Source organism: Gnatocerus cornutus, chromosome 1 (assembly GCF_029298725.1).
Source record: "Gnatocerus cornutus isolate USDA-ARS CGAHR chromosome 1, icGnaCorn1.1, whole genome shotgun sequence".
Lineage (NCBI taxonomy): Eukaryota > Metazoa > Arthropoda > Insecta > Coleoptera > Tenebrionidae > Gnatocerus > Gnatocerus cornutus.
The window spans coordinates 31,661,566-31,677,858 of NC_142233.1; the positions used below are offsets into that span (position 1 = coordinate 31,661,566).

General features: G+C 32.4%; 3 protein-coding genes across 3 annotated transcripts; 1 reads left to right on the forward strand and 2 right to left on the reverse strand.

Annotated features, from left to right (window-relative positions):
* Positions 1-15: 15 nt before the first annotated feature.
* Positions 16-919, reverse strand: LOC148181695 (uncharacterized). Its single transcript, XM_088050264.1, has 5 exons — positions 904-919; positions 763-830; positions 489-710; positions 235-434; positions 16-184 (listed from the first exon to the last, which is right to left on the reverse strand). Exons 1-5 carry the CDS (start codon positions 917-919, stop codon positions 88-90), a joined length of 603 nt encoding a protein of 200 aa, XP_087906390.1. The 3' UTR covers positions 16-87.
* Positions 920-11,946: 11,027 nt separating this feature from the next.
* LOC148181696 (uncharacterized) lies at positions 11,947-12,921 on the forward strand. Its single transcript, XM_088046512.1, has 2 exons — positions 11,947-12,531; positions 12,572-12,921. The coding sequence occupies exons 1-2, from the start codon at positions 12,300-12,302 to the stop codon at positions 12,919-12,921; spliced, it is 582 nt and encodes a 193-aa protein (XP_087902638.1). The 5' UTR covers positions 11,947-12,299.
* On the reverse strand, positions 12,913-14,630 carry LOC148181697 (uncharacterized). The gene is made up of 2 exons (XM_088046500.1): positions 14,377-14,630; positions 12,913-14,330 (listed from the first exon to the last, which is right to left on the reverse strand). Exons 1-2 carry the CDS (start codon positions 14,443-14,445, stop codon positions 12,951-12,953), a joined length of 1,449 nt encoding a protein of 482 aa, XP_087902626.1. The 5' UTR covers positions 14,446-14,630; the 3' UTR covers positions 12,913-12,950.
* Positions 14,631-16,293: the final 1,663 nt, after the last annotated feature.

Consider the following 16,293-nt stretch of genomic DNA (forward strand, 5'->3'; position numbering starts at 1 on the left):
AATCTGTTGAGCAAATAAAATTTATTTATTTATTTATTTAATTATTTATTCACATATTTATTTAATTTATAATAATATTTTATTGGTTTATATATGACCTTCCCCCACGAAACCCGAATCAATTGTACGATTTGAGCTGGAGCTGGAGCTGGAGCTTTCATTTGAACTGGGATTATTTTCTGGTCTGCAAGAACAAAATAACCAATAAGTAGAATTAATACTTTTTTAACTTACAAATTTAATTTTGTTAGAAACTCCCTCTTGGTATTTGCCGAGTCGAATATTATGGTCACTTTCAGACTTGGATGCAGTGAAATTGTTACACAATTGAGATCCATAAAACCCAAAGGCAGCTGTTGCGGTGGAACCCGAAATCCATGTAGGCCCATGGGAAACAGCGGAAATGGTATTAATGACAGGTTTCCATCTAAGGCCTGAACCTCCGATCTCATGTACTCAGCGTTTATATGTAAAATGCAGTTACCCACAAACGCTGCCATTGCACTTTTCTGACGAGTAATCTGAATCTGTTTAAATTCCTCAACTAAGTGGGTTTTTATTCCATACATCTTATCTTCCATTTTTTGTCTAACCAAAAAGTGTAAAAAATTTGAATCGATTTGAATGATGGTTGGGAACACTGATTTGATTCTCACAACACAAAAAAACAAAACGCAAGAAACGAGACAAACAATGTTCGAAACTCGAAACTATAATGGCGGCGTTACTGTTGTCGACGACTCTTGCAATGAGGATGAGGACCTTGAGGACCATGAAGCTCATAACGACTCCCCGAACAAAATACAGGCAGATGCGCAATTTCGCCCGCGCTTTTTAAAAATTGAGCTAAACCTTTACAAGTCTTCAGTTACTGTTTGTATATTAAATTTTCAATTTGTATACAATACTTATTCTTCATACTTCTTCAACATTAATTTTTTTTGTGTTTAATGTGGTTCAAACCTATAAAAAGTTAATTTACTATAAAAGCATTAATATCCAAACGGTATTGTATCAAAGTTTTCTAGGATAACTCTCTTGTCATAAACAAAACCAAATTCCTTTGTTTCTATTTTATTTAAAAGTTCTTTAGTTTTAGTATCTCTGGTAATTCGATTATATTGTGTACTAATTTTACTGTCTTTGTGTTCTAAAATATTATTCATGCTATCGGAATTAATCTTTTCGGACGTTTCATAGTTTAATGTAAACCCTTTAATTTTGCAAACAACTTTACCTGTATTAGTTTTATAACAATAACTTTTTGGACCTGTTGATACCCAATCAGCAATCCATACGTCCTTACCTAATTCATCGGTCCAATCTCCCAATAGACAACCTGTTTTAGCAGTGTTTTTACCATTATCTATATATACAATGCTATCTGTATCATAATATGCCACGCTTTCTCCTAATATGTCTAACATTTCGTACAATCTTAGTCTAGCATTTCCAGTTGTAAAAGCAGCTATAAATATATTAGTATTGAAATCATTTTCTAGATAGCAACCTTTATACTTGTAATCAATTTGTAACATATTTTCGTTTAATTCATTGATATGTATATTATCAAGTCTGTCGTCTAATAAAATCTCATAAAATCTCTTAATATCTGTAACATACTCTGTTGCACCCATATTTTGTCTTTGACCAAATTTACCCCATAAGGAATTTAAGCAGATTTTTGCAACAGCTCTCTTTCCAGGATTATTTTCTATTTTACCCAATTCAATACCTAGATTTTCTTTTACGGCTTTTCTATATTCTTCTTCTGATTCAAAATCATTTCTCCATTCACTTGTCTCTAACTTTATTTTCATAAATGCTTTTACATATCCTTTAAACAAATAACTCGATTTTTGTTCAAAATGCCAAACTTCATCAATAGTTATTATTTTGTATCCTTTTTCAATTGCTTTTTTTACTTCGTTTGTACACCAGGTTCCTCTGACAATTCTTTGAGATTCCGTATGAGTACACTTATCTTTTTGATTATTTAATTTTGCACACAATTGACATAATGGAAATGTTAGTTTTTCATCGCCAGATTTCCTTTTATTTTTAACAGGTAAAACAGGGTGATACAAACCTCTTGGTGGTAAAATTGCACATTTTATTAAACCATACCATTTTGAATTATACGTAGGAGGTTTGAATATTTTAGTAGGATGTCCAACTGGATAATCATCATAACATTGTACTGTTGGATATAAACTACAAATATCTATATATTTCATTTTCTTTCCATTAACTTTTAGTTTTGTAGCATTAGTTCTTCCTCCGAAGAACGCATTTCTAGGCTTAAGTTCTTCAATTTCTTTATATTTGCTTTTAATTTGTTTCATTTCTTCTTTATATTCTTTAGATTTAATCCAATTGCATTCCCACATTTCTATTAAATTATAGCCAGCTTTTTTTATTTGCTCGCTTCTTTCTATTGTTTGTTCATAAAGATCTTCCATAGTTGTTTTATTCTTATTATTAATAAAATCTGAACTATAACATTTTATACAACCATGCCAAAAACAACCGTGATATTGATAGACTGTATTAGTTTTTTCATCAAAGCCATCAACTTTTGATCCACATATTCTCACTTCACCATCGTTTAATGCATGTTTTATATTTGGATTATGAAAACTATTCAACCAAGAAATTGATTGTTGAGAATATTGATCTTTTTTTAGATTATCAACAACTGCAATTGTATTTTTCTTAATATATTTTGATCTATATATAGCCATACAAACACCAGCAATTGTAATGTATCTAAAAGGATCTATGTTAGCTATTTCTAGAAATTGTTTTCTTAATTCAAGACATCCTCTTCTTAATATATCCACATCAGAATTACAATAATCATAAAGTTCATTTTTAAAATCAAATAAATAATTTTCTTTTCTTTTTTGTTTATGCCATTCTAAAAACTCTTGCCTATCTTTTATTTTCATAGAATTAACACCATAGTATTTTGTATTTGGTATTTTTCCAATATAGTTCTGATTTTCTGTTGTATTGAAAAAATGTGGAAAATAACCTTTTTTAAGTTCGTTTAGGCCGAATGTTTTGGGGAAGTTTTTTAAAGGTCCTTGAACAAAATTACTACTATCAATAATTCTTAAATTAATTGATTTTATTTCCATTAACATTATTTTAGATCCATTATATATGCAGAAAGGTTTAATACCGTTTTCAACGCAATATTTTAGAATAAAGTAAGAATCATAACCTTTGCCATAATGTGCAATAGCTGTGTATCCTTTATGATCTCTAGAAACTAACCATTTACAGAAATCTGTGTTAGTCTTAAAAGAATCAACATTACCGTAAAAATCGTGAGATATAACTAAATTAGGTACGTGTTTACCCGTTTCTTGCATCGCCTCATAATCAAAGAATAAATATTTTTGTGTGTAAGAGCATTTAGTTGTATTAAATAAACATCCGCAATTAAGACATTGGTAACCGTTTTCGTTCTTTGTCTTCGACTCCGGGATCTTTAAATCCCCTCGTGAATCGTCTTTGACTTGTGCTCCGCACCCTTTGGTGAACTCTGGGCTGGCCCTGCCAGTCTTTCTTGGTATTTTAACGCAATTTTTACATTCTTTACATTGATAAATGTGATATTTTACTCTTTTGTTTGTTTTATCAGGAAAAGTTACTGTACAACCTTTTCTATCACAATTGTTACAACCTTTTACTTTGTATTCTTTACTACCGTCTTTTATTTTAGTTTGACAGATTCCACCTTTTTGCCGCTTCCATTGCATATAACATTTATGTTTACGTATTTCAACCTCTTTATAACAATTTCTACATTTTTCCCAGCCACATTTGTGTTCTTTACTACCCTCTTCTATCATTTTGTTACCTTTTTTTATCATTTTATTACATTTTTGGATCATTTTCGGTTTTGTACAAATCGGCTTCGCCTTCATGAGTGGACAGAGTCGTCCCTTCGGACTGCTGCTCCACAGTCCACGAATTAATCTATTTCCTTCTTTAATCATTTTTTTACCTTCGTCAACCATTTTATCACCTCTTTTGAGTATTTTATTACACTTTAAGCATTTATGAAATCTTTCACAAACTTCAGAATGATTTTCTAAACATTCTTGATTAAAACAGTATCTATTGCATTTTTTGCAATATATTCTTTTAGCAGAGTCTTTTTTGTGATTAGATTTGAAACACATTATGCATATTTTATCCTTTGTTTTGCATTTATGTTTATCTTTGTTTTGATATGGTTTATCACATTTTTTACAATAATAAGACTGACCATAGAAAGCTGTCATACTACCAATTGTATCAAAATGATTTCCATTTTTATATAAATATATTTTTATATCTTTTTCAGGCCCCGAATATATTATGGAATTAAAGCATTCCGCTGCTACGACTTTTATTTGAATATTTAATACTTTTTCTATACTTGCAATATCATGTAAGGTAAAATACTCTTCATTATATTCTCCAAGCTGATTACATAGCTCTTGAGCTAAAGTTGTTTGTAAATTTCTTCCCATTCTTATATATTTTAATTCATTATCATTATATTCCTTACCGAGTATAATGTTTGTATGATAAGTTAATCCAACAATAACGGCTCTTGGACAACATAATCTATCTTTATTTTTTATTTGTGTTATACTTTTCTTTGTTCTTGAGTCTTCTGCTATATTTAACAATCTTTTCGCATTAGTGGCACCTCTAGGCATATTAACTACTTCTACATTAAATGTACAAGTGTATATATCTAAATCTTGATTTGAAGTTAAGATACTTTGAATTTTGTTTAATAAATTATCAATTTCAGAAGTTCTTGATAATCCGGTGGCAATAGGTGTCCAAAGATGGGTGTGGTTAACTACTATATTTAATAAGTCTCCTTCTTTGAATTTTGTTTTCTCTTTTACTATTTCAATCATTTCATTTAAACCCTCTCTAATGACAGTAATTTTTTTCATAATTATGTCAGAAACATCGGACTCTAACGATTCTTCTTCATCTTTCAATAATATAATTTTATAGTAAACTTTATGTGTATTCCATTTTTTGCTGTATTCAGCTTTTGTTTCTATTATTTTAATTTTAGGTTTTTTTGAAAACTCTGTAAAATAATCATCTTCGATTGCAAAAGGTTCCTCACCAATTTTTTGTAATAATTCTGCTTTCTTCATTTTTGAGTAACCTTTGATATTCTTTTCTTTGGCAAGTTTTCTTAGTTCTTTCAACGTTTTATTTTGAGTCGATTTCTCTAATATTTCCTTCAATATTTCTTCTAAACTTGGCACTTCAATTTCATTAAGAAGTGCGTTTAAATTATCATTGTTTACATTATCTGAAATTTGATTCAATAGATCTATTTTTTTACTATTTCTCTTTATGTTTAAGTTTAGTTTGCTAGCAATTGATTTTAATTTTTTAATACTAATCCTGCTTAGTTTGTTATGCCAATCTCCAGCATTGAGTTCTTCTTTTAAAATTAATTTTACAAGATCTGATTTAGTTTTTGAGTTATATTTTGAGTAGTTCTTTAAACCTTGCCTTCTTGCAATGGTTTTTAATTTTTTCAAATTTAGTTTATTTAGTACTATTTCATTATCTGATGTTGGTGTTAAAAAATATTTATCCATCCAAGACGATTTATGAGTTGAAGATGAACTAGAAGACGATTCTGGTTCGACATCTTTATTAATTTGTTCAATTATTTCACCCACTTTAAGAAGTTGATCTTTCTGCATTTCCATTTATAAGAAAAAAGTTTTTGCAAAATATTTTTTTCAAAACTCTTAAACTTTATCAATGATTATAATATGCTAGTAAGATATGTTTTGGATAGTATTGCTTTCCTACTAATTTACCGCACTTGCATAATATTTTTTTACCTCTATATTGTTTATTCCAACATATGTTACACAAAGTTGAATAACCACCTTTGCTTTTTTTATTTGGATAAAAATTGTCCAAATCTTTTTCAGTATTGCAGTTTTTACAAACTTTTTTATCCATTTATTAGGAAGATATTATTTCATAATAAATGACTCATAATACCAAAAAGGAACAGTCAGCTAAACAAAAGATAAACATAATAATTAAAAAAGATTACACATTAACAGAGTCTAGTATTCCTTCAGTGAAGAATTTAAATAATATGCGATCAAGACAATTAGCATTAAATTTTTTAGCACAAAAAGGAGACCCTACTTCTAAAAATATTACCCTAAAAGAGTTTGCTAAACAGAATAAAATTGGTGAAAATACAATTAGGAATCAAATAAAATTTCTCACTGGTGAAACATTAATTAAACATAATAAAAAATCAAACAATATAGAACAATATAACAAAAAACAGAAACAAATTAAATCTAAACACAAATCAAACACATCCCAATCAGATTACAAAGCGTCCCTGAAAGCTGGCAGTACAAAAGAGGCTGAAGAAGAATTTGATAAAAATTTTAATAAGACTATAAATTCCCTATCTAATAAATAATGGCACTAATTGATGTTGCAGACAAAAATCAGGTAAAAATTATTCAAAATAGAATAAAAAAAGACTGCATTGAGTTTAATAATTTATCTGTTGGCAATAAAGTTAAAGCATCTAATCAACTGTATATGGAAAACAGAATTTTAAAAGAATTAGGAAATGCTGCAGTTGAAACAATAGAAAAGATGGACGAAGAAATCGAGCATAAAGAGAACAAAATTAATGTATTGGAACAAGAATTAAAAGATGTAAATAGTTATGATGAAGAAAAAATAAACTCATTACTGAATAAAAATCCTGTTATTAGGTATAACAATAAAGAACGAGCAAAAAGACGTTTAGCAAACACTCTTTCTCTAGTTAATAAATGAATACAGCGAATTTATTAATCAAGGCAAACTTAAAGATTGTTGAATTAACAAAAGAAAAGAAAAAAATTATATTTATTTTTATTTGTATTATTTCAATAATTCTTATAATAATGTTAGTTGCATTTCTGCTTCGTATATACCCTCTTTAATTTTTTCATCATTAAGATCAGAAACAAAATAAATCCAAACATTATACAGGTGGCCCATCTAAGACTTTCGGGCTCAATATCTTTGTCATTTATGAACGGATTTTTCTAAAATTTAAAATATAATTTCTTGAATAGGTAAGGATGATGTGACATTACCAGCGTCATCCTTGTCTTAAAAATGTTAATTTTACTTGTCTTATTTTAAATTTTAATTAGTTAAGATTTATGTCATTTTATAAAACATCAATAAATATCCGAGTGTGCCAAAACTCAACCGTCTAGCTAGTCAAGTTGCCGAGAAAAAGAGAAAAAAGACCCTCAACATTTCCAAAAGATGCAAAATCATAGTCGGCTATGAAAAAAATAATTTCCCACGCCCAATTTTGGACATCCCTGCGTTCGGTCTGTCAATAATCGCTGACGTCAGTGACGTTCTTGACATTTGTAATATTTCTCATTTGAGGTTATGTTTACTTTTGAGCATGATGATGAAAATCATTGATTTAAACTTGCGCAGAACGATTTATCTCGATCTTTTGAAATTGGAAACTAATCACAATGCATCAGGCAACGTTTTGGTGCAAAAAATGCGTAGGCACAAGGAAATGTGAGTAAAAAAACTTGTTGAAAGTTGGTTATCACCAGAAAAATGATTGCAGATTGGTTTGCTATGAGGTGCAACTAGAATTCACGACTTCTTTAGAAATGTCACTGGTTTATGGAAATGGAAATTCAGTGACACGTATGCAGTGAAGCGATTTGACTCATTTATGATTGCATTTACGTTAAAACAGTTATTTCAATTATGATGGAGACAGAATTAGCTGATTTCATCCTTTTTCGGCAAACTTCTTTACTGCGCCTATAAAATGTATGGTACTAGATACTTTTAACATTTTTCTTTTGTTTAATAATGTCATTAATCCAAAGTAGATTAAGCTCGAAGCTCCAATATGTGAACTGCCGTAGTCAAGAAGTCAAAATTGGTTCACAATACGTATGAAATCTAGGACGTAGTGCTGCTATCGAAAAATGCTGGTGCAGTCGGTATAGTTGGTATGCAAAAGTAACGAAGAATGCTGTATCGTTGAGTGGCTTAGAACCTACAAGACCAACGGCAAAGACAAGCTTACCCATGTCAAAACGGAGTTTTGTGGTATTTAGTGGCTATGCGACTAATAAATTCGTATGTTTCAATTATGATTTGTAGAAACAAAGTCGAATCGACAAATGTAGGCACAATTCTGCACACTTTCAAGACCGCCATGCTAAAAGGTGTTATCAAGAAAGTTTTTTCAAGTCCAAATTGGTCGTACAGTACCGTTAATATTCCGTTTCGAAAGATTAGCAAATGAAACTTTGAACAGGAAACCAACTAATGATACCAAGACGTATAAGTAATGTGGAAATCAGATACATGTACTTACCGACAACTAAGCGGTTTTGGATCACCAAAAACGCATAATAGTGAGTTACATTTTCTAAGGTCATTGCAAATTGTAGGAACACTGTTTACATCTGATATTTCAGATTCGTGTTTTCGAACTGAATATGGTGCATGATGTTGCGAGTTGTATTTGTTGCTTCAACAATCCTTGCGAACTACTTAACGATCTAGGACCACTATACCCCCTCTATTATCATATGAAAAATGTGCTTGCACAGTATTAAGACAATTTCTCACTAAGAAAAAATAACGAGTCAAAGAAGTAGTGCAAGAAAAAAATGAAACAAAATGACAATGAACATCATTTATAACTGCGTTCTAATGAAAATTGCACACATGATATTTCTAACAAAGTATCGTCGGTCGACTCTTTCAATGGGATAATTCTTTAAACAACCAATTAATAACTTGGACGAGTGAAAAAAGACGAACAAGACTGAAAGCAACACACTGAAAATGATGCAGTACTTCAACACGGACTGTTACTTTCAATATTGAACCTGTTTTTTCTCAATGAACCGCCATAAGATGCAAACATGTAAAGGAGTCTTATTGACACCCTATCGTACCCTGCTGCAAGCATTAAGAACGATTGCAGAACGTTCTGGACGGTGTTGTTGACCACCATGAACGACTATGCCACTTGGATTCTTCTAACATGGGTGGATATGTTAGACGGACAGTAACCAAGCTGCTAAAAGTGCAAAACCCTGCTTGTTGATGAATTCGATGAAGAGTCGCCGCAACATTACATGGTAAGTGTTCAGCGAAGGAAAATGACTAGTATCATCAAAGCAATTGTTCTAGTTGAAAGCGACAAGCGATTTGCTCGGACCAAGGGGCCTCAAATTCATTCTTCGCCATCACAGAACATATCCAAAAACTTATGCTGCCCCTAATTGTTTGTGTCCATTTCGTTACAAAAAAGTTCAAGAAATGAGTTGCTAGTAAAAAAAAGCCAAATCTCATCGCATCGCCAACAAGCAAAATGACAGTGACCAAACGCTTACAATATTCCAGCATTATGTGCACTTGTTATAAATGTTCAAAGTACAGACACATGTTGTAACAGTGTAAATATCTGATACATTTGTAAATTTTTGTACATTCGTTCATTATTATTGTAGAAAATATGGTGTTACATTGCTATAATTGTCACTGGTATAGTTTATTCACTGTTAAAACTTTGTACCTTACAATAAAATACCTTGTAACAAATTATTTGTTAATCAAAGAAAAGTAGTTTCCTGAAAAAGGACGAAATCTTGTGATCATCTAATTCTGTCTTCATCATAAATGAGATTACTGTTTTAATGCAAATGCAATCATAAATGAGTCAAATCGCTTCACTGCATACATGTCACTGAATTTCCATTTCCAATAAACCTGTGACAGTGCTAAAGAAGTCGTGAATACTAGTTGCACCTCATAACGAAACATTCTGCAATCATTTTTCTGGTGACGACCAACTTTCAACAAGTTTTTCGCTCACATTTCCTTGTGCCTATGAAATTTTTGCACCAAAACGCTGTCTGATGCATTGTGATTAGTTTTCAATTTCAAAAGATCGGGATAAATCGTTCTGCGCAAGTTTAAATGAATGATATTCATCATCATGCTTAAAAGTAAACATAACCTCAAACGAGAAATATCACAAATGTCGAGAAACGATGCTCGGTTCAATGCATTGTGATTAGTTACTAAAAGATCGAGATAAAAAATCGTGAATGTGCATGTTTAAATCAATATTCCTCATCATAATGCTCAAAAATAGACATAACCTCAAATGAATGTCACGGATTCATCAACAAGTCAGGGATGTCCAAAATCTAAACTCGCTGTAGAAGTCAATTGTTTCATAGCCGACTATCAGTTAGTATCTTTTGGAAATGTTGAGGTCCTTTTTTGTCTTTTTCTCGGCAACTTGACTTGCTAGACGGTTGATTTTTGGCACACGCGTATAATTATTGCTGTTTTATAAAATGACATAACTTTTAACTAATAAAAATTTAAAATAAGACAAGTAAAATTAACATTTTTAAGACAAGGATGACGCTGGTAATGTCACATCATCCTTACCTATTCAAGAAATTATATTTTAAATTTTGGAAAAATCCGTTCATAAATAACAAAGATATTGAGCCCGAAAGTCTTAGATGGGCCACCCTGTATATTTTATGATAAAGTCTTGTACATTGAGTTTGATGAGTGTTTGTTTAGATCAAAGAAAAATGGCCTTATTTCAGAATTATTTGCTGGAATACCTCCAAATATAAGCAGAGCATTCAGATATAGAAATTTATATTTCTTTAAAGATAAAATGTATTATGAATTTGATGATATTTCAAATACACTAGTTAAATCTGATAAATTTGACTTGACAGTTTTTGGATTTAAATGTGGTCTTATCGATCAAATAATAAAACTAATTAATCGTCTGTGATCTATCACATATTTTTAACATCTTCATTTCTTTTTATTGCTCTCTTATTATCGTCAAATTCTACGACTCCGCAGGTCTAAAAGTCATGAACTTCTCTTATAAAATCTTCTGATAATTTTTGGTACTTTAATACCCTTTCCCAATCAACTTTATAAAAGAATTCAAGAATAAAGCCTTCCGATAATTTTGGGTGCTTTGATACCTTTTTCCAATCTATTTTATCTTCAAATTGTTCGTTTTTCAATAATTCGAGCTGCCCCAATTATTATAAAAAAATATTTAATCTTAGAATCAAAATATAAATTGAAAAAAAAAACTTGTCTAAAAGCCTTGTAAATCAACATTTTTTTAACCGTCTTGAAAACTGGTGTAAATTCTATTGAATTTTATGGGGGTGATCTATCACTCCCCATTGTTTGCTGAAGTGACTCCATCATAGAAAAACTGAGCAAAAAAGGCAAATTTTAACTTTTTAAGTAGAGAGTTACAATAGGGGTAAAGTGCTTAAAAAACAAAGTATTTCGAAGGGCTTGTGGCCCAATACATTTTTGTTGTGAAGCAGCCCAACAGAAAAAACAGGGTTAAAAGACGAATTTTAAGTATTTTTAAATGATAACTTTTCTTGACCAAAACCATATTCACGTTTGATAAAACAGGATATATTTTTTAAAATTCGCTTCGCTCATGAGGACTTTGTCCGAATTTTGACTTATTTAAAAAAGGGTACGTTTGGAAAAACCGAGCAAATTCTTTAAAAAATGTTAATTTTAAAAAATACCTAAAAAACGGGAGTCTTTTCACGATTTTTCTGCTTTTCTGTTAACCCTTGAAAATCGGGGTGTTTTCCTTAAAAAGTAGCTGTGTTCTCAAGGGGCCTTATTAGTACAAAATTCTAAACAGTGTAAAATCTTTGAAATCAAGGTAAAATTCCTAATTTTAAATGTTTTTAAAAGGGAAATTTGTTTGGTCCAAACCGTATTCTTGTTTGAAAAAACGGTGTATTTTCCTTGAAATGGTGACTTTTTTGAAAAGGGTACGTTTGGAAAAACCTTTCAAATTCTTTAAAAATTTTAACTTTTCAAAAGTTATCTTGAAAACCAGGTTGAAATTATTAAAAATGTGTTGTGTTCTGAAGGGGCCTTACTTGTAGTTTTATCTAAATAAATTCTTGTATTGAATAATAAGTTACGAATTCTAAACGTTAACTTAAGCGTACGTAATCTCCTCTAAAAAACGGTTGGCTTTAATCTTGAATTCGATATTTGTCCCGTCCGAAAAACTCGGATTTTTTTTATCCAATTCGGACTATTTTCGTCGTCGAAGGCCACTTTTTTCTGACGTAATTACTGCTAACTTATATAATGCCAAACCTGTAAGCGTGCCAGTTGCAAAAATGGAACTAGACTTTGTGGACCGAATTCTGCATTTCCACAAAGACCAAAACTGGCGACAAATTTTGTCGCTAAACTCCGAAAATTCAGCAGCTCGGAAACTCCTCTGGGTCTGGCCTAGTGAAGAAAACCTCCAGTTAATCAAAGACACTGTTCTAGAATTCAGTTTAAGTGGTGTAACCTCAATTGGATGTGGTAGTGGATTGTTTGAGTGGCTTTTAGAGCAATTCAGCGGTAAGAAATTTAATTATTTTTAACACTAAAATTCCGTTAGGTCTTCCAGTTATCGGCTACGAAGTTAATGAAGGTTGGTGGGCGAGTAGATACAGCAACCCTCAGTTCATTAAACTGAATTTCCCTGAACTACCCCCGACTTCTGAGATTCTGGCACCGAGTTACGCGCTGTTATTCTGTTATTTTAATAATGGCCCCGCATTTCGGGAGTATATTTCGTGTTATAGAGGTGACGTCGTGTTTATAGTAGGGCCAGGACCTGGAACGGGGCGATACACGGATCCCGAGCCCTTTAATCCAGACTTTGGAGAGAAAGACTGGGAGTTGTGTAAAATCCAGGAAGTGAGAGACTCGAAAGACTTCGTTGCTGTTTACATTCGAATTAAATAAAACCGAGAGTTTTTTTAATAAAAATTTATTCAAGTCTGAGGGTTTTGATCGTGGACTCTGATCATGTGAGCAACATACATCTCCTTGTTAACAGACCGGAACTGACACTCCTGACACGTAAACATGAGATCCTTTTCCTGTCCAGGATGTTTGGTTTTGATGTGAACTTTATAAGTACTACTTTGGATACAAGCATATGAACAAAATGAGCATTTGTAGGGCTTCTGCCCCGTGTGCCTCCACTTGTGTCTCCTCAGCGAGTTATGATCTGAAGTAGCGTATGAACAAGAGTCACAAGTGAAGGGTTTTTCCCCGGTGTGTTGCCTTATATGCATTTTAAGACTGCTTCGAGATGAGCCTTTATACCCACAATAATTGCACAAAAACGGTTTGATTTTCTCATGGACGACACTCATGTGAATTTTCAACTGGCGCTTATCAGAAAAAGTCTTTGAGCAGGTCTCACAAGTCAACCTCAACTTCTCAAAGTCTGTTTTGTGTTTGATTTTGTGATTCGCGAGTTGTTTACTGTTTTTAAAGGCCTTCTTGCAAACTGTACAAACGAAGGCTTTTACGTCGCTATGAATAAGTTTGTGGATGTTGTTAAGCTTGGCGAGACTCACGGATTTATACGTGCACTTGTCGCAGGAGTACAATTCCATGTCGACTTTGTGAAACCTCCATAAGTGGCTCGCGAGTTGTTTCCAAGACATGAAAAGCTCATTACATTCCAAACAGTTAAAACCAGAATCTTTATGACAAGACACGTGGTAATTCATGTTATCGGCGTTCTGTAAAGTGACTTTACACATGGGAACAACGCACGAGTGGAACTTCTTTGAGCCGATTAACTTCCCGAAAATTTTCTCGGTTTTCATGGCTGACATCTCCACTTTAGGTAACTGTACGCTTTTGGAATTCTCCCCTTCGCCGTTGGTACTCTGACTCTGAGGGGCCTCCACCTTGGACGCTCTTTTGTCGCCGCCCTTCGCTTTATTCGCCACTGCTTTGAGTATCACATTTAGGTCACTGTTCCCAACGCCGTGATCATGGATTAAGTGCGATCTTAGCGACATTTTATGGAAGAAGACGTTGGTACAACCGGGACATTTAAGATGGGGGAGTTTCATGACAGTTTTCGTTTTGTGGGCGCTCTGCAGGTGCTCCCTCATCTTCGCGTTTTTTGTGCACAAAAACGGGCAGTCTGTACAGACGAAAAAAACTTCGTTCTTTAAGGTTTTGGGATTTTTTTTCGTGTCTGTCTCATGGTTTTCACTGACGATTGTAAAATTCTCTGTGGAGGCTTTGGGTTCGTTTTCTCTGTTGTTTTCATCGTGTTTTTCTTCAGTTGAGTCAAGGTTTGATAAAAGGGAGAAGATTTGGCAGTTACCAATGATAGGGAGGCAATTCTGGAATGTTATGAATGAAAATGGGTCAATTTGGGGTGGTTTTTACCTCGTCTGTTAATAAATCTTCGTTGTTGGTCCAGATTGTGTCGCCTGGGGCAATGTTGTCAGTCTTCATGATGACCTATTTACACGATGTGCGTATATACAGCTAATGATTGCAAAACGTATAGTAAATTGCGTGATATTTATAAAATCAGATTCATTTTTTATATCTACATGGTTCGTTTGGAAGAAATTGAAAAATTTCGTCGGGGAAGCGAGTGTTAACCTCTAAATGTCACTTGTCAGATTGACAGTTGTTACGTTTCACAATTCAGATTCCACTTGACTTGGTAGTACGCTTGTGAGCGTGAGCTTGCCATTGGTCCGAAGGTGAAATTGATTTATCGATTTATCATAATTTTAAATCCATTTGATAAGAATATTAAATATTAAATTTTCAGTAGAATTTAATTTTAATTTTTATTTGATCTTCCTTCGATTTGGTTTCCCAATTTTCAACTTTTACCAACTTTTTATCTTAGCCGCGTGCTGCCACAAACTTCGCTTTCAACCATTTTTTAATTAATTTAATTTAATTTAATTTTGGTTTTTCCTTTTTTGGCCGCTACTTGTAAACTCTTTGACCGATCGATCTAAAATTTAGCCAGTTTATAGATTTTAAGCTCCTCTTCTACTTTCCATTTCAAAAGTCAAAATTTGCAAATTTTCACAAAAATTCATGACTAAAACTATGCCAAATTTCTGATATCGACATCTCGCTTATTTTTTCGAGTAAACTTAAGTTATTATACATCAGTGTACGCAGAATTTTCCGCAGATTCCAAATCTGGAATTTAAATTCAGATCCGACAACAAATAACTGAGTTATGACCGATCAAAGTTTCGGAAAGTTGATTTTCATTTTTTCTCATTTTTCGTAATTTTTAAAGTTAAATATCTCGGAAACTATTTGAGATATTGAGATGCGGTTTGCGCCATTCTTTTTGTCGGCTCATTTTACGTTAGAAAATGTTCTCAAAAGCCCAAAATTCAATTGTCGATTTTTCGCGAAAAAAAATTCCGACTCAAACGATGAAAATTTTTCATTTTTTTTGTTTTTGGCCATAGCTTGCAAATTATTTGTCCGATTGATCTCAAATTTGGCCAGTAGATAGATTTCGAGCTCCTCTTTCGACTGATGTATAATTCAAAACTATTAAACGTCGTTTTCATTTTGAAAACATTGATTGAAAATCACCCTAAAATGACGTTTTCAAAACAGTTTTTGGCCAATGCCTCGTTAATTTTTAAGCAAACTCAACAAATTTGGGTTTCATTTGACGCAGAATGCCACGCTGAATCCAAAAACTTGAGAATTTTTGAATTTTTGTCAACAAATAACCGAGTTATGACCGTTTGAATTTTTGGGTTGTCGCCAGAGGGCCAAATTTTTGAAGATTCAAAACAATTCGTGCTCGATATCTCGGAAACTATTTCAGATATTGAGATGCGGTTTGCGCCATCGTTTTTCTCGCAATTTTTTACATAAGAAATAGTTTTTTGATTTTTCCACAGTTGAAATTTGCAAATTTTCGCAAAAATTCATGACTAAAACTATGCCAAATTTCTTATATCGATATCGCTCTTATTTTTTAGAGTAAACTTAAGTTATTATACATCAGTGTACGCAGAATCTTCCGCAGATTCCAAATCTGGGATTTAAATTCAAATCCGACAACAAATAACTGAGGTATGGCTGATCAAAGCTTTCGGAAAGTTGATTTTCATTTTTCTCAATTTTCAAAGCTAAAAAGCTCGGAAACTATTGAAAATACTGAGCAACCGTTTGTAGCATCGTTTTCCTTAGCTCATTTAACGTTAGAAAAAGTGCTCAAAAGCCCAAAATTCGTTGGTCGATTTTTCGCGAAAAAAATTTCCAACTCAAAACGATGGAATTTTTTGTTTTTTGGCCATAACTCTT

What these genes read in the sequence shown, in the direction of transcription:
- LOC148181695 (XM_088050264.1), bottom strand. An exon ending in TGAGCTTCATGGTCCTCAAG is followed by an intron (nt 711 to 762) that starts GTCCTCATCCTC and finishes CCGCCATTATAG; the next exon opens with TTTCGAGTTTCGAACATTGT. An exon ending in TTTCTAACAAAATTAAATTT is followed by an intron (nt 185 to 234) that starts GTAAGTTAAAAA and finishes TTGTTCTTGCAG; the next exon opens with ACCAGAAAATAATCCCAGTT.
- LOC148181696 (XM_088046512.1), top strand. Translation starts at nt 12,300, where the DNA reads ATGGAACTAGACTTTGTGGACCGAATTCTGCATTTCCACAAAGACCAA. An exon ending in GCTTTTAGAGCAATTCAGCG is followed by an intron (nt 12,532 to 12,571) that starts GTAAGAAATTTA and finishes AAATTCCGTTAG; the next exon opens with GTCTTCCAGTTATCGGCTAC.
- LOC148181697 (XM_088046500.1), bottom strand. Translation starts at nt 14,445, where the DNA reads ATGAAGACTGACAACATTGCCCCAGGCGACACAATCTGGACCAACAAC. An exon ending in AAGATTTATTAACAGACGAG is followed by an intron (nt 14,331 to 14,376) that starts GTAAAAACCACC and finishes ATAACATTCCAG; the next exon opens with AATTGCCTCCCTATCATTGG.